The 21,783-nt window shown below is 47.1% G+C and overlaps 3 protein-coding genes across 3 annotated transcripts in view; 2 read left to right on the plus strand and 1 right to left on the minus strand.

The window, feature by feature from the left end:
• Window positions 1–4,074, plus strand: part of WNK4 (WNK lysine deficient protein kinase 4) — a 49,446-nt gene extending 45,372 nt beyond the window's left edge. The window contains exon 20 of the mRNA XM_033170015.1: window positions 3,240–4,074. Coding sequence (XP_033025906.1) covers window positions 3,240–3,242 — 3 coding nt within the window. The 3' untranslated portion in view covers window positions 3,243–4,074. The remainder of the gene's footprint in view (window positions 1–3,239) is intronic.
• A 3,799-nt stretch (window positions 4,075–7,873) lies between these two features.
• Window positions 7,874–11,770, minus strand: LOC117059270. The gene is made up of 2 exons (XM_033170881.1): window positions 11,551–11,770; window positions 7,874–8,210 (listed from the first exon to the last, which is right to left on the minus strand). The coding sequence occupies exons 1-2, from the start codon at window positions 11,759–11,761 to the stop codon at window positions 8,107–8,109; spliced, it is 315 nt and encodes a 104-aa protein (XP_033026772.1). The 5' UTR covers window positions 11,762–11,770; the 3' UTR covers window positions 7,874–8,106.
• Window positions 11,771–13,948: 2,178 nt separating this feature from the next.
• CNTD1 (cyclin N-terminal domain containing 1) lies at window positions 13,949–21,562 on the plus strand. Its single transcript, XM_033169671.1, is given in 9 exon segments — window positions 13,949–13,966; window positions 14,041–14,377; window positions 14,483–14,558; window positions 15,846–15,987; window positions 15,989–16,003; window positions 16,611–16,773; window positions 17,720–17,906; window positions 20,797–20,895; window positions 21,060–21,562. Coding segments are annotated over 8 exon segments (954 nt in total). The 5' UTR covers window positions 13,949–13,966; window positions 14,041–14,166; the 3' UTR covers window positions 21,121–21,562.
• The last annotated feature ends 221 nt before the right edge of the window (window positions 21,563–21,783 follow it).

Below are 21,783 nucleotides of genomic sequence, written 5' to 3' on the forward strand. Positions count from 1 at the left end.
GGTTATTTATGTATGCTACTACTGCGGCCCATGTTTTATTAGCCCAAAAATGAAAAACGAGCGAGGTCCCAACCAAAGAAGAATGGCAACTTAAACTGATGGAGTATGTGCAGCTTGCAGACTTAACATATAGAATAAGAGAACAAGAAGAACATAGATTTAAAGAAGATTGGAAAATGTTTATTGAACATATGGGGGGGAATTGTGTACAGCTGAAAACGTTGGCAGCATTAAGATAAATTTAACAGTGTAGAGAAGTTTTGATGAATGTAATAATGGAATACTGAATGGTATAGTTTTTGTAAAAGATGCAGGGATTTATGATATGTAAAATGAACCATGGAAAGAGAAGAAGGGAAGTCTTTGATATTTTAAGGTTGAGTATTCTAAATTGTGGGCGCGGGTGGCGCTGTGGGTTAAACCACAGAGCCCAGGGCTTGCTGATCAGAAGTTCGGCGGTTCGAATCCCCACGACGGGGTGAGCTCCCGTTGCTCGGTCCCTGCTCCTGCCAACCTAGCAGTTCGAAAGCACATCAATGTGCAAGTAGATAAATAGTTACCGCTCCAGCGGGAAGGTAAACGGCGTTTCTGTGCACTGCTCTGGTTCACCAGAAGCGGCTTTATCATCCTGGCCACATGACCCAGAAGCTGTACGCCGGCTCCCTCGGCCAGTAAAGCGAGATGAGCGCCGCAACCGCAGAGTCGGACACGACTGGACCTAATGGTCAGGGGTCCCGTTACCTTTACCTTTATTCTAAATTGTAAAACAGAAAATTGAACAATATATATATGGGGAAGCAGCAGCCAGGATGCATTCCAGACATCACGGTATATCAGCACATCTCAGTATTTAGCTGCTGATATGTGACGTTATTGAAAGTCAGTTATCATCCAGCCCTAGTTTGTGCCCATTTCCTAGGGCTGACTTGCCCATATTGGGCGGGCAAAGCCTGTGCCACCATTCAGGCCTGCTTCGTCGCAGGTGAAATGGCAGTACCATTATGCCCCAGTGGGTGGCTGGAAGTATTTACATTCTGCTCCCAAACTTGGTCCGTCCACGTATGGCTGACCAAACCTTTACTCAACTTGGTAAGGAACAGGATCAAAAAGGCCCTGCCAGGAACACCGTTCCACATTGGGCAAGCGCTGTCTGGACATTGCTTGCCAACAGCTGTGCCTATCTGCTGAGCCCAAACCACACATGGCAAGAGATTTGAGGCTCGTTAATATATGACAGGCATGTCCAACAGATAATCACAATCTACTGGTAGATTGTGATGTGTTCCTGGTCGATCTCTGGCCCCTCAGGGATCTCCTTCCCCCCAAAATATAAAAGAACAAAAAGAATTTTAAAAAAGGTCAACAACTACTGCTTCCTATTATGTTCTATGTATATTGCAATGCTCATTCAGTTCCATTCATTCATATATTCAGTTCCATTCATTCATTTGCTTCCCAAAAGAAGCGCCACAACTTTCGCCCATCCATCGACAATGGGTAGATTACTGCCAGTTTTTGTATGCTGGGAGTAGATCGCAGTCTATTGAGAGTTGGACGTCCCCGATATAGGACATTGCTTGCTATACAAAACATTATATATAAACCTGCTACACCAAAACGTGAAGCCGCATGGAATATACTTTCAAGGAGAAAGGAAGAGATGAGGGCGCAGCCAAGGACCAACAGGAAGCCGATCATCTAAAAGACATCAGAGCAGGGTGGTCCAACTTTTCATACCATGAAAAGGCCGCAAGAGTACTCTGACACAAAAGCCACGGGCCCCACATTGCCTTGTTGCACAGAGGGTGGGGGGAGCGAGGACATTTGACACACACTCCCCTAAGCCATCCTGTTGCCTTCCCAAAGCCCAGTAAGCAAGGCACCAGACTTTGGGAAGGAGGCAGGAGGGCTCTATCACCCTGTCAGAGTGCCTCACTTAACTGGTTTGGTGTGAGGGCGGGAGGGCATCAGATATTCCAGACCTCACCTGGAATACTGTGTACAGTTCTGGGCACCACAGTTCAAGAAGGATACTGACAAGCTGGAACGTGTCCAGAGGAGGGCAACCAAAATGGTCAAAGGCCTGGAAACAATGCCTTATGAGGAACGGCTTAGGGAGCTGGGTATGTTTAGCCTGGAGAAGAGAAGGTTAAGGGGTGATATGATAGCCATGTTCAAATATATAAAAGGATGTCATATAGAGGAGGGTGAAAGGTTGTTTTCTGCTGCTCCAGAGAAGCGGACACGGGGAAATGGATTCAAACTACAAGAAAGAAGATTCCACCTAAACATTAGGAAGAACTTCCTGACAGTGAGAGCTGTTCGGCAGTGGAATTTGCTACCAAGGAGTGTGGTGGAGTCTCCTTCTTTGGAGGTCTTTAAGCAGAGGCTTGACAGCCATCTGTCAGGAATGCTTTGATGGCGTTTCCTGCTTGGCAGGGGGTTGGACTGGATGGCCCTTGTGGTCTCTTCCAACTCTAGGATTCTATGATTCTATATTGCTGAGGGCCACCCATAATGCCTTGAGGGCCACATGCAGCCCTCAGGCCATGCTCCAGAGGACTTGGATAGATAGACAGACACATGGGCGTGCACATACATCTTTATTTAAATATTTATTCAATAGTGAAGAGGGTTAAACAAACCCTCTGGAGGGAACAAGTCCCACATCAAGGTGTGTTATATGGCAAAGTTTCATTTTCTCCCCCTGTCTTAAAGCAGAAACCCCAAATGTGTGTGTGGTGGTGGTATCTTGGCACGAGGTGAGATTCAAGCTTTATATAGTCGGAATGCCCATTGTTCAAGGACTTAAAAACTGTCGCTGTGTGTTTGTGCTCCCTTGTAACAGCAGCTTGGTGGCCGTATCTGTGTTCAATTCCTAAAAACTTGAAGTTAGAAGGATTATACACAGCAATGATATTCACAGTCTCACTCTGCGTACACACCGTAGATTTAAGGCACACCCCAAAAAAGAACCCTGGGAGCTGCAGTTTACCCATTGCACCCAGCCGCAATTCCCAGCACTGTTATCAAACTACAGCTCCCAGGAGCCTTTGGGGGGGGGGGAGAGAAATCTTTAAAATGCTTGGGTGTTTCTCAGCCCCGCTATCCAAGCTCCCTTTTTAACTGGAGATACTAGGGAATGAAGCCAATGCCTTGTACACCCAAAGGACATGTTTACCACTGAACTACACCTCCCTCCCTGTCTCTTTTTCACCTGTTTCCTTTTGTTCCTACAGTAGCAGCTGTGGACACTTTTTGGACTACCTCGGCCTGCTGCCCACCATCGAAAGGACGGGAGCAGGCGGCGAAGGGTCCTATGCAGCGTTTGCCTTACACTCCCAACGTCAAGGCCAGCGGCCACCGACACAGGAAAGTTCCCCTGGCGGAAAGAACGGACAAACTGCCTCTGAGCAACGTACAGATGCCAAGTGAGCACTGGGGGTAGGAGCCCAACACTACAGACCGCTCCTTTTCCTCCACACAAGACTTTGTGTCTGCAGAGAGAAGCCAAGCTCCGGTTTGTTTGGGGATGCGTTTTTGTGGGGAAGCCTGAGCCATGGCATGCCTTTCCCGCTGCTTCTGCCTCGCAAAGGTGCATCGCTGTCAACGGAATCGGGATGTCGCCTATTCTGTATTGCGCTATGGGATGGGGTCTGCACATGGCACATGGGACAGTGTAGGGTGTGTGTGTGACCAAGACCGGGTCTAACTAAGGAAGCGTCGTTTGATCCTCTCTGTGCCTTGAGTGGCTCAATTCATAAAGCCACCCCAAGGCCAAAGCGCTTAGAAAACTTTAAGGAGCTGCCTTACGAGAGGAAACTTGCAGAATTTGTGCCTCAGTGTTAAAGGGATTGGGGAGGGAGGGCTCTCTTTCTTGCTTCCCTTAGCCTTAGCCCCCCCGCTCAGCTCCTGCCTTCAACAGCAGTGGCACTATGTGTGGCCTCCTCTTTGCACTTTTTTACAAAAAAAAAAAAAACCAAAACCCTGATCCTGATTGGGACAATGAATGCTTGGGCTCATCCTTTTACTTGCATGGGAATCTGCACTTTGGAATGAAACACTAATGCTTTCTCTTTTGTGTATGTTTTTTTTTTTTTTAATTACACACACACACTTTCATTTTGGAAGAAAAACAGATAATGCATCTGTGTTTTTCGGTGATTAATAAATAAAAACAACCTCAGACACCCACCAAGCAACCCCCCGGGACACAAGGAAATTTTGCCTGTTCTACTCAGTACTCAGGACTGCTCTCCCCTTGAAGGACAGACAACACACACCCTGCCAGGAAAGTAAACTCAAGTAGAACCGAAGTCAGTAAGCCAATATGCATGCAGCTGGGACTTTTCCAAGTTCCCTGATCCTTCCCACCCCCCAATTATACTCTGAGCACACAATTGTGTTGTCAATACAGTATTGTCCTCCTAACCGAGGGGCATATTCTACAGATGTCATGAACCACCCCACAAACCAAAAAATGAGTTATGGAGACTTCACAGGAGGGGTGGAGGTGGGAATGAACCCCTGCAAACAAACCTCTCACAATCCGAGGTACAGAAAAGTTTTAACAGATTCGGAAAGGGAGAGATCACCATGCTAGGCTGGTGGTCGATGTGCTAATTTCAACAGGTGTTCTTTGAGCAACACTTGAGTTGAACACCACCCATATGCCCCATCATGTTTTGCTACTCTGGTGGTTGTGCACAAGTCTTTGGCTGCACACGGCATACAGGGAATCGTAGAACTGTAGAGTTGGAAGGGACCACGAGTCATCTAGTCCACCCCCGTGCAATGCAGGAATCTTTTGCCCAACACAGGGCTCGAACCCATGACCCTGGGACTAAAGAGTCGTATGCTCAACTGACTTGGGGGGGACTGAAAGGGTGCTAATATAAAGAGAAAATTAGTAGACATCCTCAGCCTCGCCAGACCCACAAATGCAAAATCTGTGGTGGGTTAGAACTCCCGTCCAAGAAAACAGAAGGCATATACTGGATATGTAAGTTTGTTGACTGCTTTTCTTAAAGGAGCCACAGTAAGGGTTAATTCTCCAAGCCAAATGCTTTATATAATGGACACCAAGAAGAATAAGACATTTGTGTGATTGAATACAAATCCCTCCGCTTAAAATACAGATGGATTCTCTGTAAACATCCGCTTAACTCTACTGGAAGAAAAAGTAGGTGTGTAAATCTGCAGTATTCATCCCACAAGCATGCAGGGTAGCTGTAACTTAAGTTTACCCAAGACCTGTGCAATGAAGTTCGCAACTGTTCTTGGAAACATCTTTGGGGGTTTGTTTGGGGATTGGGGGGGTTGTTTGTTTTTGGCAGGTGGAGTGAGTTATTCAACCAATAGGCAAGTTTAAATAGAGATTTGCTCAGTTTATGCTCTTAAAACACAGGTGTACCTTGAAGGACAGGTAATAAAGATTGCAAGGAAGAATTCTGCATCACCTCCAAAATAGAACCTTGGTATATCTTCGTATCTCTACCAGACATCAATTGCAGAGCTGCTATCTTCAAGAATGCCTCAGGTTTTTTTTTTTTTTGCAAAATCTCCAGAAAACAAGTAGTTTTAACCTATTGCCCAAAAAATCATCACTTCCGATATGGACTGCCATATGCCCAGGTTTTCCCGGACATTTCAGCCACTTTCAGAAAATTCCACCCAGATACCATTTCAAAGGATGAATCCCGGCTATGACATAAGCCCTATGAACGACCCCAAATTATTCAGGGTGGCGAGAAACGTAATGGATTGCAAGGCACTCCAAAAGAAAATCTTCAAACTGAGTGAATGGGTGACGAATTGGCAAACGCAAGTCCAATATAAACTGCTGCACACTGCAGCAAAAAATAATTAACGTAATTGCACATATACACATGATGATGTTTCTGCTGACAATGACTGACCAGGAAAGGAATCTTGGGGTCAGAGAGGTTAGCTCAATGAAAACAAAACCAGGGTGCAGCAGCTGTGAAAAAGGCAAATTCCATAGTGCGGATCATCAGGAAAAGACTCAAAAGACAAAACATTTGCAATACCGTGTACCTTTCTGGTACCCAGTGCAGAAAAGTGCAACCAAAATTATCGGTGCTGGAGCACCTCCACAAAGGAAGGTGACAAAATTTGGGTTTTAGTTCAGGAAATTAAGGCAAGTAAGGGGACATGGTAGTTCATAAAATTATACGATTGGGAGAAAATGCAGAGGTTTCTCATAAATTACAGGGGTCAGCAAACTTTTTCAGCAGGGGGCCAGTCCACTGTCTCTCAGACCTTGCGGGGGGCCAGACTATATTTGAAGGAAGAAAAAAAAACAAATTCCTGTGCCCCACAAATAACCCAGAGATGCATTTTCAATAAAAGCACACATTCAACTCCTAACACCAGGCAGGCCCCACAAATAACCCAGAGGACACATTCTACTCATGTAAAAACACGCCAACTCCCAGACCATCCACAGGCCGGATTTAGAAGGCGATTGGGCCAGATCCAGCCCCCAGACCTTAGTTTGCCTACCCTTGCTCATAATGCTAAAACTGGTGGTCATCTGAAGAGCTGAATGGCAAGACGTGAAGGACAGGCAAAAGGAAGGACTTCACATAGGACTGGTTTTTCTAATTTGCTGCCGCAAGTGTGGTGGCGGACACTGGACAGCTTAATCAACAACCTGGATGAAGGTATCAAGGGGATTACTTCTGAGTAGCCATGTATACCATTCTGCTGGGCAGAACATGCTTACAGCTTACATCTAAAGTTAAGGCAGGTGGCTTAATTTGCAAATGCCAGATTTGTTGGCGCACGGGTGAACTTTTAATGGCGCCGTTCTCTTAAACAGAAGGGATTCATGATCCCTGAATTCAATTATCTGTATTTAAGAAAGAAGAAACCAAGAAATTAATGGAACTAGATGAGCTCCCTCCAAGGAGCAGTGGGAGAAGGTAGTGCTTAATTTCAGGGCCACATTTTATTAATATTGCAGAGGCTTCCATTAACAAAACCAACAAGTGATAGGGAGAACAAACAGATTGAGGAGAGGTTAGTGGTGGGTCAACAAAGGTTTGGCACTTCATAAATGCACCCAGAAACGACCGATACTTGTTTTGTATCAATGAGTTCAGTTGTCTTGGGAAGCTGGTGTTCATAAGTTAACATAACAATGGTAGTAAGTAGGTTAAGATACCGTTGCTCTATCCTGTTCTAAACTCTTCCAGTGCTGAAATTACTGTTGCATCTCTTGTGTGGAGGGAGCAAGGCTCTTGAGTCTTGCGTTGCTGAAGCCTGGACTGCAGACAACACAGTCCAGCTTCAGCTAAATGGAAAATTCCCTTCCCTCCCTTAAGCCTCTTAAGAGAATTGTACATCTGACAATTGCCTTGTCTGGCTCCAAGCCAGCCACTGCTTTAATGATTTACTAGCCCCAAATACTACTTATGAGAGACAATAACAGCAACAACACAGCTGTGAAAGCAGCACACACAGAATACGATGCCCTGGAACAGAGCTGGTCAAGAGTTCATAACAGATTATTCTAGTGGAAAACAAACTCTCAGCATACCTGCTGGAGGAGGTACAGAGATCTTTCCTGAGGACCATACTTTTTAAATTTCATAAGCAGGAAAGGTTTACTGAATGTCCATAAAATGTAGCACTGTGTCAAGGTCATTTTTCCAAGTCTCCGGAACCCACCACTGCAACCACGCTTTGAATAAAAGCCTGCAGGTCTTAATCTACACCTCATTAAGACCTGTATCGTTTTCAAAAGTAGCAATACTCACCTATCAAATATTTTAAACTCTATTTCATCCTATGTAATAGTACATAGTCCTTCTGTGCTACCCTGAAAAAAGAAATAGCTGCTTATAAGCATAATCCACATAACTGATTTATTGTTCTTTCACATTAAATACAGTATCTGAAATTGTTAGGAGGCTTTGACATGTTACGCATGGCAAAGAGTTTATAAACAGATGGAAGAAGCCAGTTCTCTGAGCAGCAGTGGGGTATCAATGCCCCAGGTCACTGCCAACACATCCTCAGCTGGCATCACAGATGGCATCGTGTCCCTGTGCTTCTTAAAGTGGAAGTACTCCGTCATCCTCATTCCACTGAAGCCTTTGCTCTTCGGGCCTGCATGACTTCGGCATCCCGTTCAAGCTCGTCCAAGAAGCGTTCTTGGGAGATGGAATGAATGGTGTAGGCATCTGTGCGCAGACAGCTCAGGAAAACAATTTACAAATACTATTTGTTACAGGTAGGTAGCCGTGTTGGTCTGCCATAGTCAAAACAAACAAACAAAATCCTTCCAGTAGCACCTTAGAAACCAACTAAGTTTGTTTTTGATATGAGCTTCGTGTGCATGCACACGAAAGCTCATACCAAAAACAAACTTAGTTGGTTTCTAAGGTGCTACTGAAATACTATTTGTGACAGCCAGGCAAGTTGCTGCACATTGCTATCCTGCTCTTGGGACACCCAGCTCCCTTCCAGCCCTGAACCCGATGCCAAGGGCGAGGAAGGAGAAAGGGCACTGGCATTTGCCCTTCAATTGAGCCAAACCTTAAAGTCAGAAGACGTGCTTTGACAGCAGAGGGCGGCGCTGGTCTCAACGAGGCAAGAACGGATCCAAAAAGGTTGGAGCGAGTCACTTCCACTAGCACTAAAACTAATTTCCTTTATGCAAACATGCTGGCATGGAAAATGGGTTTGGGAGGGGGGGTCCCCCAAGGTATTAAGGAAGAGAGTAGTTTTGCAGTATGCAGCAAAATTTGCTTCTGCTTACCAAGAAGGTTGCCGGTGCATGCCCCTAAGGCAGCCTCGGCTGGAAGTGAGGCTGAAGGAAAGCAAGCAACCTACACCTTGCTTGGGGGAGGCGGGAATTGGCCTACTAGGAGGAGGCATGGCCTTTCCAGAGTGCTCACTCGCATCTTCCGCATCGGAAGCAATTGTGGAGGTTTGCACCAGATTGGAAATGGGTGTCAGAGTTCAAGCCGCACACATGCACACACACCACACCGGAGGGTTCCAAATAATCCTGCCTTCCAAATGAGTCTTTCAGGCCAAACAAAGCCCCCTCAGATCTCAACCCTTCTCTACCCCAAATGGGTGGGGTGGTGAGAGCCACCCAGATTTCGAGGAAAGACCCTCACCTGGACCCCAGAGGGGGAAAGCAGGGCCAAATGTCTCCACCATGCCCTGTGTTCTCCCTTCTCCTCACTGCACTTTCTTCAACGGTATGATTATTATTATCACTCCTTTGTGTGAGTTCTGCATTGAGCCCTGGGCGTATTGGTTTGTTTTACAGAATCACAGAATTTTAGAGTCAGAAGGAGCTCTTCCTTGCTTTTATTTTGTATTTTTATGCCATGAACCACCTCGACCTCTTCGGATGGAGGACAAATTTAATACATAAATACAGTAACGTGTGTTTTTTTGTCTAAAACAGGGGTCCCCAAACTAAGGCCCGGGGGCCAGATGCGGCCCAATAGCCTTCTAAGTCCGGCCCGCGGACAGTCCGGGAATCAGCGTGGTTTTTACATGAGTAGAATGTGTCCTTTTATTGAAAATGCATCTCTGGGTTATTTGTGGGGCTTGCCTGGTGTTTTTACATGAGTAGAATGTGTGCTTTTATTGAAAATGTATCTCTGGGTTAATTGTGGGGCATAGGAATTCGTTCACTTTTCCCCCCCTCAAAATATAGTCTGGCCCCCCACAAGGTCTGAGGGACAGTGGACCGGCCCCCGGCTGAAAAAGTTTGCTGACCCCTGGTCTAAAAAGCCTTTTAAAGACATTTGCACGGCTAAGCAGGGTCCTGTATGGTTCCAAATTGGATAGGGGGTGGCTTGTTGAGATTCCTGCATCGCAGGGGCTTCGACTAAATGACCTTGGGGGGGGGGTCCCTTCCAACTTTTCATTTCTATGATTCTATAAAACAAACCAATATATCTCAACAGATGTATTGCAGAACCCACGCAAAGGAACAACAACTTCTTCTTCAGATTTGGCTGGGATGCTCCAAGCCAGGGGTCAACAACCTTTTTAGGAGGGGGCCGGTCCACTGTCCCTCAGACCTTGTGGGGGGCCGGACTATATTTTGGAACAGGCCCGTCTTAGAGGGATCGGCCGCCCTGGCGCAACGATCCCTCGGCGCCCCCAGCGTGCCGCCTCTCCGCCCGCCCCCCTCCCTCCCGCGCTGGCCGCCCCTCAGGAGGGGGGGTGGGCGAGCGGGGGATGAGAGGCGTGGCGTTGGAGTGGGCGCCCGCGCTCCGGCGGGCGGGCGCTCGCGCACCGGCGGGAGGGCGGGCTGCAAGCCGGCCGCCCTCGCTTCCCAGAGCCCCAGCTGGAGTGCTGGAAGGTCGCGCAAAGCCCCGCGCCGCTTCAGCGCTCTAGCTGGGGCTCCGGGAGGCGAGGGCGGGCGGCTTACAGCCCGCCCGCCCGCCGGCGCGCGAGTGCCCGCCTGCCCATGGGGGCGGGGGCTGGTTGGGGAGGGGGAGCCCGGTATGCCGGCGGGCTCACGGGGGCGCCCCTGGGGTGCCCTGCGCCCTGGCGCACCGCGCCACCGGCCTCTATGGATGAGATGGCTCTGTTTTGGAAAAAAGAACGAATTCCTATGCCCCACAAATAACCCAGAGATGCATTTTAAATAAAAGGACACATTCTACTTATGTAAAAACACGCTGATTCCCGGACAGTCTGTGGACCGGATTTAGAAGGCGATTGGGCCTTAGTTTGCCTACCCATGCTCCAAGCCCTGCCCTGGCATCCTATTGTGACCCTTTGGTCCCAAAATCAGCATTTAACGCTTCACCACCATGCGCACTTACCTGGGAGCAAGCCCCCACAGACCTCAGGGGCGGCAGATCATTTAATTTAATTATTAAATTTGTATACTGCCCTTTGGCGGAAGAGCACAACAAACGGGAACGCAAAATACATACCGGTAACAAAAGCATAGCAATAACCAGTGCTTTTTTTCTTTAAAAAAAATGTAATCTAAGAAATACATGGGCAATGTGGATTGACATAAAATTTAGACTATGGAAGAATATGCAGTTGTAAATGTTCAGAATAGGACCCCGTGGAGGGGGTAAGGCAGTGCTTATATATATATATATATATATATATATATATATATATATATATATATATATATATATATATATGTGTGTGTGTGTGTGTGTGTGTGTGTGTGTGTGTGTATAAAATCACCATTTTATAGTTCAAATCGGGAAAAATAAATACAGTAAATAGACAAAAGTACAAAGATTCACAAAATGTTTAGGGGTGTGTGCGTCCCCCCAGGAAAAAAAGGAATGGCAATAAATACCCCCTTTCGCAGACTTCATTTAAAAGGTGCAATGAAGGCGCCAGGCGAGCGACTCCCCTTTTCTCTCTCTCCAAAGGAACCCGTATCCAGACGGGCGGGATGAAAAGAGTGCACCTGAGCATGTGCAGAGTTGCTTCCCCCCCCAACCCGCCCCGCTCTGAAAACCGACTCGAAAGGCCGCCCATCCTCCCGCTCCCCTTCCGTCCAGAGAGGGATACAAATTCCTACGACCACCGCGCCGATGCCGAGCGCCGTGAGGGCGTTGCGGACCTTCAGCCCGCGCCGGGTCGCGTCCACCGCGGTGCTCGAGGCCAACCCGCCAGGAGCCCCGGCGCGGTACAACTCCCACCGCCGCCGGACGCCCGGGGGCGGCCCGCGCGGGGGTTCCGCTCCTCCAGGCCCCGACGGAGACGGCGACGACATCGACATCTTCCTCGCCCGCTCCGGATCAATGGGAAGGGCCTGCTGGGCGCGCCCTCAAGGGAACGGCTGAGGCGGGGCGGCCATCTTTGTTGAGGGCCGGCGGCGCGATACAAGGGAAGCGGCGGCCATCTTAAGGGGGGAACTGAGCGGCGGTCCCGCTCCCGCCATCTTTGACGAGGGCGGGCGCGGGCTCAGGGCGGCTTTGAACACGCGTGTGCGCGCGTGTGTATGAGTGTGCGTGTCTGGGGACGGTTAATTTCGGAGGAGTAACCTATTCCTGAGAAACGAAAAAGGAGAGATTATGTATATAATTACATTAGTACATTATTATTATTATTATTATTATTATTAATTGCATTTATATGCCACCTTTATCTTCCTAGGAAGCTCAAGGTGGCGTACATGGTTCTCCTCCCCGTTTCATCCTCACAACAACCTTGAGGAGGGAAAAGGGGGATTATTGGGTATATAGTGAAATATATATATATATATATGAGGAGGGAAAAGGGGGATTATTGGGTATATAGTGAATATATATATATATATATATATATATATACACATACCACCCTGAGACCTGTGGGTATGGGGCAGTATACAAATTTAATAAATAATAACATAATAGATTAGGCTAAGAGATGGTGACATGGGCATAGCCAGGTTTTTTTGTTAGGGTGGGGCATGCTTTTGTTGGGGGGGGGCAGAACCTCAGATTTTTATTTTCATTTATTTGGGAGGGGGGACTGCTGTCCCCTGCCCCCCCCCCCACTACACCCATGGATGGTGACTGGCCCAAGGTCATCCAGTCAGTGTGGATTTGAACCCTTGTCTCTCAGGCCACAGTCCAACACTTAACGCCTACACCACATTGAGTCTCTCGAGATGGCAGCTGGGCGGCGCATGGTGGCAACCTCCCCAGTCCTATATCTAGGCGTGTTCATTCGGAAGGGAGTCCCCGAAAGCCCACTGGTTTTTGGGGTGGTGGCTCAGTGGACTTGTGTTGTTCTTTTGAGAGTGCTGTGTTGGGTGCCACACCCTCGGATGGCTTCTCTCCCCCGTTTCCTGGGTCAGTGGCTGCCCCAGCCCAGGCAGCCAGATAGAGATTGTTACGCACACACTTTTGGGGTCTGGGAAGAACTCAAGAGCCAGTAGGATTAAAACAGATCCTCTTGAATTGCCATTTTTTAACATAAGCCACCTCTCACGCACGCTCGCACACCAACCTGTTCGTTTATTGATTTGCTGATTTTGTTAGTCGCTTTGTCTTGCCCGAGGCAACCCAAAGCCTGTTTTGCAAACAGACCAAAAAACAACAAAACCCTGCACATAGATACGTTAAAACCACAAGGAACACAAAATACATTACAAATGTCCCAATGTAGGTGGCCACAGATAGTTAAAGGCCTGGTTATAGAGGAATGTTTTCGCTTAGTGCCTAAATGCAGTCCTTTGTTGGGGTGGGGGGATGCAGGAGTACCCATACCCCTAAGCATCTTGTGAATCTTTGTACTTCTGTCCATTTGCTGTATTTATTTCCCCCGATTTGAACTATAAAATGGTGATTTTCTTGAGTCAAAATGAGAGTACCCCTAAAACCTTTTAAAGAAAAAAATCACTGCCTAAAAGCGCTTCCCTGGAGAGAGTATTCCACAAATGGGGGAGCCACCACAAAAAGGCCCCGTTCTCATGTTGCCACCCTCCGGACTTTGCGTGGAGGGGTGGGCCATTAGTCTGATCAAGCAGGATATTCCTATGTTCATGTCTTGGTCCATGAGAGTGCTAGAAAGCAGCAGTTCTTAATGGTTCAGTCAACAGAAACATGTATTCTGTGACTAGGTGGTGGTGAAACTGGAAAAAAAGCATTTGCAGCAGGAACTGTTTTACTGGATTGAAATACTGCATGTATTTTCTCTCTCTCTTTCACTCCCTCTTTTCTCCTGACTGCTCTGGAGCCCCGCTTCCCCAGTCTCCCAGATCATTCCCTTTCACCTCTTAGTTGTTTCACTTTCTTCTCTGCTACTCAGGTGCAGATCTGAGCGCTGAAAATCACATAGAGCTGAAAGAGGAAGTGGGGGAAAGGCACTGCTCTTCCAACTTCTTCCTTCAACTTTCCAGAGGAGAAACAGTACCCACCAAAGTCAGCACTTGATGAAGGGAAACAGTGGACAGGGGATTGTGTTGTTAATGTGGAAGACAATTCTAGATTTCCTCTCCTGGTTTCATAACAAACGTAGCTGCTTGCCCTATAGCCTATTGTTTTCAGTCCAAAGTCTTTAACTAGTAGATTGCAACATGAAGTTCCAGAACCCTTCATTTCGAGAGAGGCAATAAAAAGGCATGGGCAGAGAAGGGAGAGGGGAAAGACAACAATTCTAGAGAAAGTCAGGAATTTATACAAATTAAAATGGTGGATGTTGAACTGCTCTTTCCTCCTTGACAGAACTCTTCCAATGGGCTCCCCCACAAAGGTGGCATCCAGGTACCATTCTTCGGAGCCTGTCTTTGGAGCATTGGCCAGCGGAGTTATCCAAGATGCTTTCCTTCACATGGCCAGGGAGAATGAGCAGTATCTGACCGAACTGTGCGGAGAGGCAGGCTGCTTTAAAGAGACACAGATCGTGGGTGAGAACTGAGTTTGGCAAATTCAGTAGGCTGACATGCCAAAAGAACCTGCAGCTATGATTCTGAGGACTCCCCACCTCTCACCCTTTATTTATTTTTTGACAGAATTTGTGTTTCTTCTATCCGAAAAATGGAGCCTGACTGAATCGGCAAGATACCAAGCCATAGAAATATTTGAAAGGTATTGATTTGTTCTGTCCACCTTGAGAGAAGATAACATTTTACATATTCTTCACCTTTGAGGTGTAGCTTAGGACAACCATGTTATCATTTCCGAGTGATAACTTGGACCTTTACATGCTCCCCTTATATTAAAAAAAAAAAACATTTTAAAAAATGGCTACCACAGGCTTTAATTTAGAGCAGGATTGAGGAGCTTCATGCCCAGGGTCCAAATACACACACCCCCTCCGAGTTTTCTCAGGACTCTGCCCAAGGCTTTACACCCCTGCTCAGCCACACTCCTTTTGCCCAGTTACAGGTAGGTAGTCATGTTGGTCTGCCATAGTCAAAACAAAATAATAAAATAAAATAAAATAAAAATCCTTCAAGTAGCACCTTAGAAACCAACTATGTTTGTTATTGGTATGAGCTGAAGAAGTGTGCATGCACACGAAAGCTCATACCAAGAACAAACTAAGTTGGTCTCTAAGGTGCTACTGGAAGGATTTTTTTAAATTTCCTTTTGCCCAGGCTCTGTCCTGCAGCACAGCAAGGCCAAGCAGGATGTAGACTCTGTCTGCAAATGGTAATGTAAGAAACACCTTCCATTAATCATAAATGCAAGAGTTTAAGGGGAAGGCAATTGCTAGATGTCACAACCTTCTTCCTCAGTTTGCTGCTGGCTAGTCACACCAGGCCCACCAAGCCTTTGCAGTTTTCTTTTCTGCTCATAGTGACTGCCAAGGGGCCCATCCTGGCTGGCAAACACTTTCTGTTTAGGTACGCAGTAGCAGGAAGCGGGTGGTGCTGTGGTCTAAACCACTGAGCCTAGGGCTCGCTGATCAGAAGATTGGCAGTTTGAATCCCCGCGACGGGGTGAGCTCCCGTTGCTCAGTCCCCTGCTCCTGCCCACCTAGCAGTTTGAAAGCACATCAAAGTGCAAGTAGATAAATAGGTACCCCTCCTGCGGGAAGGTAAACGGCGTTTCCGTGCACTGCTGTAGTTTCGCCAGAAGCGGCTTAGTCATGCTGGCCACATGACCCGGAAGCTGTACACCGGCTCCCTCGGCCAATAAAGCGAGATGAGCGCCGCAACCCCAGAGTCGTCCGCGACTGGACCTAACGGTCAGGGGTCCCTTTACCTTTAGCAGAAAGAAGCTGGAGGGATCTGGACAGCGGAGCAAGAGCAGAGGGATTTTCACATATAGTCTGTCACTGCCAGGTATCTGCATCAAGCAAGCACCTTGCAATTTCCTTTTCGGGACTCCTCATTTAAACCAGATTTTTTTATCCTTGTACTTTCTTAGGTTCATGCTTACACTCATTAAAGAGGCTTCTCATGTCACGGGAACAAAGGAGGAAGACAGCAAGTGGGCCTCAGTGAAACAGCAGATTGAGAGCACATATGTGCTGCGCCTGGTCTCTTGCATCCAGCTTGCCAGCAAGCTGCTCCTTCCATTATAGTGTAAGAAGATCCCAAGAAGTGCCTTTACATATTTTGACATAATCTTTGCTCTCTTTATGCACTATCCCAGAGCCATTATCTGTGGGAGGGAATGTTAAGACCAGTAATTTTTTGTGCTTCCAGGAGCAATGTTGCAGTAATGTCTGCCCAATAAATGAAAATGGGAGTTATTGGTTGCAAAGCCAGATGTACTCTGCAAGTAGCTATATTAAAAATGGCTAATAGTTATATAGCATTATGAGGCTTTCACATTATCAGCTTGTAGCTGAAGGGGGCAGGACACCTTTTATATTATTGGAAAAGAACAGTATGAACAGAGTTTGGGGAAGGTTTTCTTTACATGTTTATAGAGATTTGCATGTATTTTTAAAACATGGGGTCTTGTTTTAAGAACTGCTACCAAAGCTCTGCTCATAGAACAAGCTCTCCTGCCTCCCCCGCCCTTCTGCAGCTCCCTTTGCAGCCCCGTTAGCTTGAAATGTCATTTTAATGCAAAGTTGTGTTGCATAATAGACAACAGAACTCCTTTAGCACCTGATCGTGGTAGACAGAAGCAAAACAAAGTTGGTGTTTTGAGAGTAATGGTCACATTACTGTCTTCGTACAGATAGTTAATAACAACACGGTTCTGAGGTTTCTGAAGTCTTTGGGCTTCTCCTATACCACAGAAGAACTACTGGAATCCGAACTGGCCATCTTGAAGGCTCTGCATTTCCAAATCAATGTTCCAGCCCCTTTTGCTTATGTTGAAATGCTGCTGGAGGTTTTAGGTAAGGGTCAAGAACAAGACATAGCATTGGGCAAGCTTTAGCTAAGGAGGTAAAAATAAATCACAGCCCCCACTCGTCTTCTTTGATTAGCAAGGAGCTCTAGGAAACCCTTAACATGGTCTTTTTCTGGTGTACAGAGGAGTGGAAGAATAAGGGCATGTCTCGAAATCTATTTATTCGGTTTAGCTTCTTCTGGCATATTGGGCTCCTTGTTTCAGGGAAATGAGCTCTTGGATCGACTTGCAGTGTTCCCATTCTGCAGCAAGTCCCATTCTGAACAGCTCTACTGTACTTTAAAGGAGATGCTGTTAATCAGAAGGAGGGGGGAAGACCATCTTTTTGCTGCAACAGAATAACTGTATCTTGTGAATTTGTTGCTAGATCTAGCCTAACACACATTCCGTTTGTTCCCCTTGCTACCTTTCCCTTATAAGCTACCCTGTTTCTCCTAAAATAAGACATAGCCATAAAATAAGCCATAGCAGGATTTCTATGCATTTGCGAAATATAAGCCGTTCCCCAAAAATAAGCCATACCCCGAAAATAAGCCATAGTGACGCGGCACCTCCCATTAAAAACAGCCTGGAGAGGCGTGGCTATGCAGCGTATCGATGCGACACGGTTAAAAATAGACATCCCCTGAAAATAAGCCATACTGTGTTTTTTGAGCAAAAAAAAATATAAGACGGTGTCTTATTTTAGGAGAAACACGGTATTCCATAGAGAGCAGTACCTTTTTGGCTTTAGGTTTTTTGGGGAAATTCTATAAAAATTAAGGCGCTGAAACCGAGGCAAACAAATCATACAATAGTTTGGCCACATAAGGAAGAAGGGTGTGGCGAACTCACCTACCCTAAATTGTCCAAAGACATAGGTTTGTAGATTCTGGTTCCAAATAGAAACCTAACTGCAGCTTCTGCTGCCTTCTGTTATTCCTCACGATTAGGGTACAATGGCTACATGCTGCCCACAAAACAGCTGCTTGAAATGTGCAGACATTTGCTGGGTTTAACGTACCTCTTGCGGAGCAGCGTTTATGACACCTTGCTGAAGACTTCGATTAAAAACTCCTCTCCGAATGAGCTCCAGCTGGAAGTTCTGGGAAGTGACAAGCTAGAAATGAATTCAGTCTGGTAAGGGGAGGCTTTTGTTGGGGGGGGGGCAGAACCTCAGATTTTGATTGATTGGGGGGGGGACAGCTGCCCCCCCTGCCCCCCGGCTACACCCATGGCTGGTGACAGGCCCAAGGTGCTTCCAGTTTCCACTATGTCTGCTGAGCAGCACAAAGAGCAGAGAGCGCTTTAGAGACCAAGAAAATCTGAGTCACTTTTCCAGGCAACACACCTTTAACAGAGGCCTGTTTGTAAGCAATGCACATGGGATGAGTCTGGCTTCAGAAAATTTGGCAACAGTACAGCATGCACAGCCTTCGATGTCTATTGTAAGGTATCCTTTAAATACAGTGTGGCAATTAGTAGGGATGGGAAGGCTGGTATTTTCTAACCCAGGCTAAAAATGTCCTATTTGGAGACACTGCTGAAAGGAGACATAGTTCAGCTGTAGACAGCGGAATGAGCAATGTTCTATTCTTACAGCTCCAGAAGTAGAAAAAAAGCCTTGTGAAAGTGCCACACACGCACAAAAGTTAAAGGGAAACACAGAACACCACTCGGTACAGCTGTGGCTTAAAAAAAGAGAAAAAAATCTGCATCACCATTCAGGGCGGCTTGCACAATAAAAAGTATCAACGTGGTTGAAATGGACCATCAGGCAATAGCCGCTAGAGCCCCAGCATTACACAAGTCCCCCAGAATGATCAGAGAATTGTATCATATCTTTTTACAGAAACCTTTCAAAAGAGTTCTTCCAGAGCGAGTTTCAAACTACTTCCTACAAGTAATTAGTCTGAAAACGGCATGTGACGGTCCTCCATTGCAAGATATACTGCACTCTGGATCTTTTATTGTCTCCCTTGATATTACAAAGCTGTATTTTTAGGGCCTTTTCTACATAATTGGTTCTAAAAATGTCTCACTGGATATGTGTTTTTCCTCAACAGAAACACTTTTGTTGCAAGGATAATGCATTTCATAGCACCTGCAAAACATTACATTATGGCCGAGAAAATACACCCACTCTGCTAGTGTGGTTTATAGGGTGTGGCTGCATAAGTGTTGTGGGCATCTACTGAATATTGCCTAGGGCAGAGGTTTCCAACCTTTTTGAATCCACAGCTCCCTTGACCAATACATTCTTTCTGCAGCACCCCTGTGGGGCTCAGGAGCCCAGTTATGTCACTCTTGCCTGCAGAGCTGACACCCTATTACTCTTTTCGAACACCCTCCCTTGTGGAGTGTTCCTTAGCCTCCTCTCCTCGGGAGTCCTCTGGCAGCCACTGGGCTGCCGCCCTGGTCTCTGAGCTGCCACCGCTGCCCCAAAGAGAGGTGCCTCCTCACACTGCCCCCACAGGGGCCTGGACTTGTCTGTCCATTCCTAATAGCAGAGCTGGCAGACTAGCTGGCTGGGCTCCCTCGCCCACTTGCTTGCTTGCTTGCTCCAAGGCCCCCTCAGCTCCTGGCAACCAGCACCCCTTGACCAGCCCCAGAAGCACCATTCACCTGCGGAGCTTGTAGCCAGGGCTGCTGCAACAAACTGTGCAAGCCTTTGGGAAGCAGAGATGTGAGAGGGCATCAGAGGAGGGAGGGAAGGAAACAGGGACAGAGGCCAGTATTGTCCGTGGCAACCCTTGACCATTATTCAAGGCACCCAGGGTGCCACAGCACACTGGTTGAAAACCACTGTCCTAGGACATAAATGATACAGTGGTGCCTCGCAAGACGAAATTAATTCGTTCTGCGAGTGCTGTCGTCTAGTGAAAATTTGTCTTGCGAAGCACCAACGGGGGAAGAGCGGTTTGACGGGGGGGGGGGGAATCGCGAAAATTTTCGTCTTGCGAGTCGCGCCCATAGGGAAATTCGTCTTGCGAGTCACCCTTTCGTTAGCGAATGCCTTTCGTCTAGCGAGTTTTCATCTAGCGAGGCATTCATCTTGCGAGGTACCACTATACATCCTTCTCCTATACTGTTCTGTGACCTTTTGAAAAACTCCGTTTTAGACTTCTATAAGCACCTCCCTGCTATATTACTCAAGCAAAAGACACTCATGTACTCGGTTAACAAAAGAAATGTATGAAAAGCAATAGAAACTTGCCCTTCTCTCTCCTCCACCCCAGCAATGCCTACCATGTCCTGATCTATTTACTTCTTAAAATCTAAAAACAGATTCTCTCCCCGCCCCCTCCAACACTGGTGCACTTATCTCCAGTGGCAGAGTGTCTGTGAACTTTTATATTTTTTTAGGAAGGACTGGAAACAGTAAAGAGTTACTGTTCTCCCATTATATGCAGACAGGATGTGTAATATTGCCACTGGCTCAGTCACATGCAAGGATACCATAAAGTGGCACCTTTGCGTGTGTTTTTAGCTTGTGGATAGCCACACATTCTCCTTTTTAGATGGCAGTAGCTCCCCCCCCCTAAAAAAAATCCTCTGGTGCCATGTTTCTTTGTAGGGAAATAACTCCTCCGTTTAGACTTTGGTGTGGAATTCTGACAATTCCCACACCCTGGAACAGGGTGGTCTAACTTTTCATACCAAGCGGGCCACAAGAGTGCTTTGACAGGGAACCCATGGCCACACACTGCCTTGTCATACGGGTAGGAGAGCGAGGCCAAAATTTTAATGCCCCTCACCATCCCTCACGCTGCCTTCCCAAAGCCGGGGCAAGATGCTGGGTTTGGGGAAGGAGGCAGGAGGGACACTAGGACTCTTGTCAAGAGCCCTCACAACCTCCTTCCCAAAGCCCAGTGCTCTGCAGGGAGGGGCGTCAATGTTGCCGAGAGCCGCCAAAAAGTGGTCTCAGGCTGGGCTGGTGGAATGGCAGTCCAGAGGCCACAGCTTCTTCCTGCTATTATTGGCGTGCAATGCCACACCTTGCCTTAACCTTGTTGCTTCAACTGGATAGGGCGAAGTTTCTGCCAGTGAAGGAAGATCTCATGCTATTGGCCGTCGGAGTCATTGGGGCAAGCTCTTTCCTCCTGAATCCCGAGGGCTTGAATCAGGTACTTGCACTTTGTGGCTTAGCCCAAAACTGACACGGGGCTACAAGGTGTGGGAACCCAGGGGGTCATGGAGTGGATTCGACTCTTTTCCATATACCCTGACCCTGCCAACTTCCTTGCCAGGTATCCATGCCTGTCTTAACCTCGCCCTATTTCTTTGAAAGTGTACGGAGTACCTCAGCGACACCACAGGCATCAGTCGGCAAGACATTATTGAGGCAGTCTAACGCAATTCTGAAGCACAGCGTGGCGGCGCTGTGGGCCGACGACTATTTTCTTCCACCTTCATCCCCTGCCCTCCAAACATCATGCTGCCACAATTCATTTGGGGCTCTCAAAGAGATTTGTTGTGCTCCAAAGAAACAAGGCAACCAGTTATATTAAATGTGAATGCTTACCTCACAGGCCGTTGTCCTGTTACCGGTAACCTTTTGAGAAGGCCTGGGGTGGGCACTTAAAGAGGACACTTAAAAGGGGCCTTAGGCCTACAACCAGTGAGGCCTTGCACAGTTACAACACTGGTGAAGAAACATGGCTCCTGAGGGCAACACTGAGATGTGTGTGCTCCCGCAACAGGAGAAGAAGTTTCTTCTGAAGGCCTCCCTGGAAGGCAGAAGTCTCAGTGTAAGTGGATGAACTCATTCACAATGGAAGAGGAAACATTAATGCATCTATAGCAGCTCACGATAAATAAGGATGCTGCGTTCTTCCAGAATACAAACGGCTTTTATTTATTCTTGCATTTCTAGTGTAGCAACCAAACTGCAATTCTAATAACGTTACAGCTTAGTAGAGTCACTACTCCAGTCCTGAAAGCTGTTAAGAGGTCTTCAAGCGGGTCTCTTTTTTACTGCCGTACGTGGGCCCACCCTAACTATTCAGGACCCGGT

Source organism: Lacerta agilis, chromosome 14 (genome assembly GCF_009819535.1).
Source record: "Lacerta agilis isolate rLacAgi1 chromosome 14, rLacAgi1.pri, whole genome shotgun sequence".
In the NCBI taxonomy this organism is placed as follows: Eukaryota; Metazoa; Chordata; class Lepidosauria; order Squamata; family Lacertidae; genus Lacerta; species Lacerta agilis.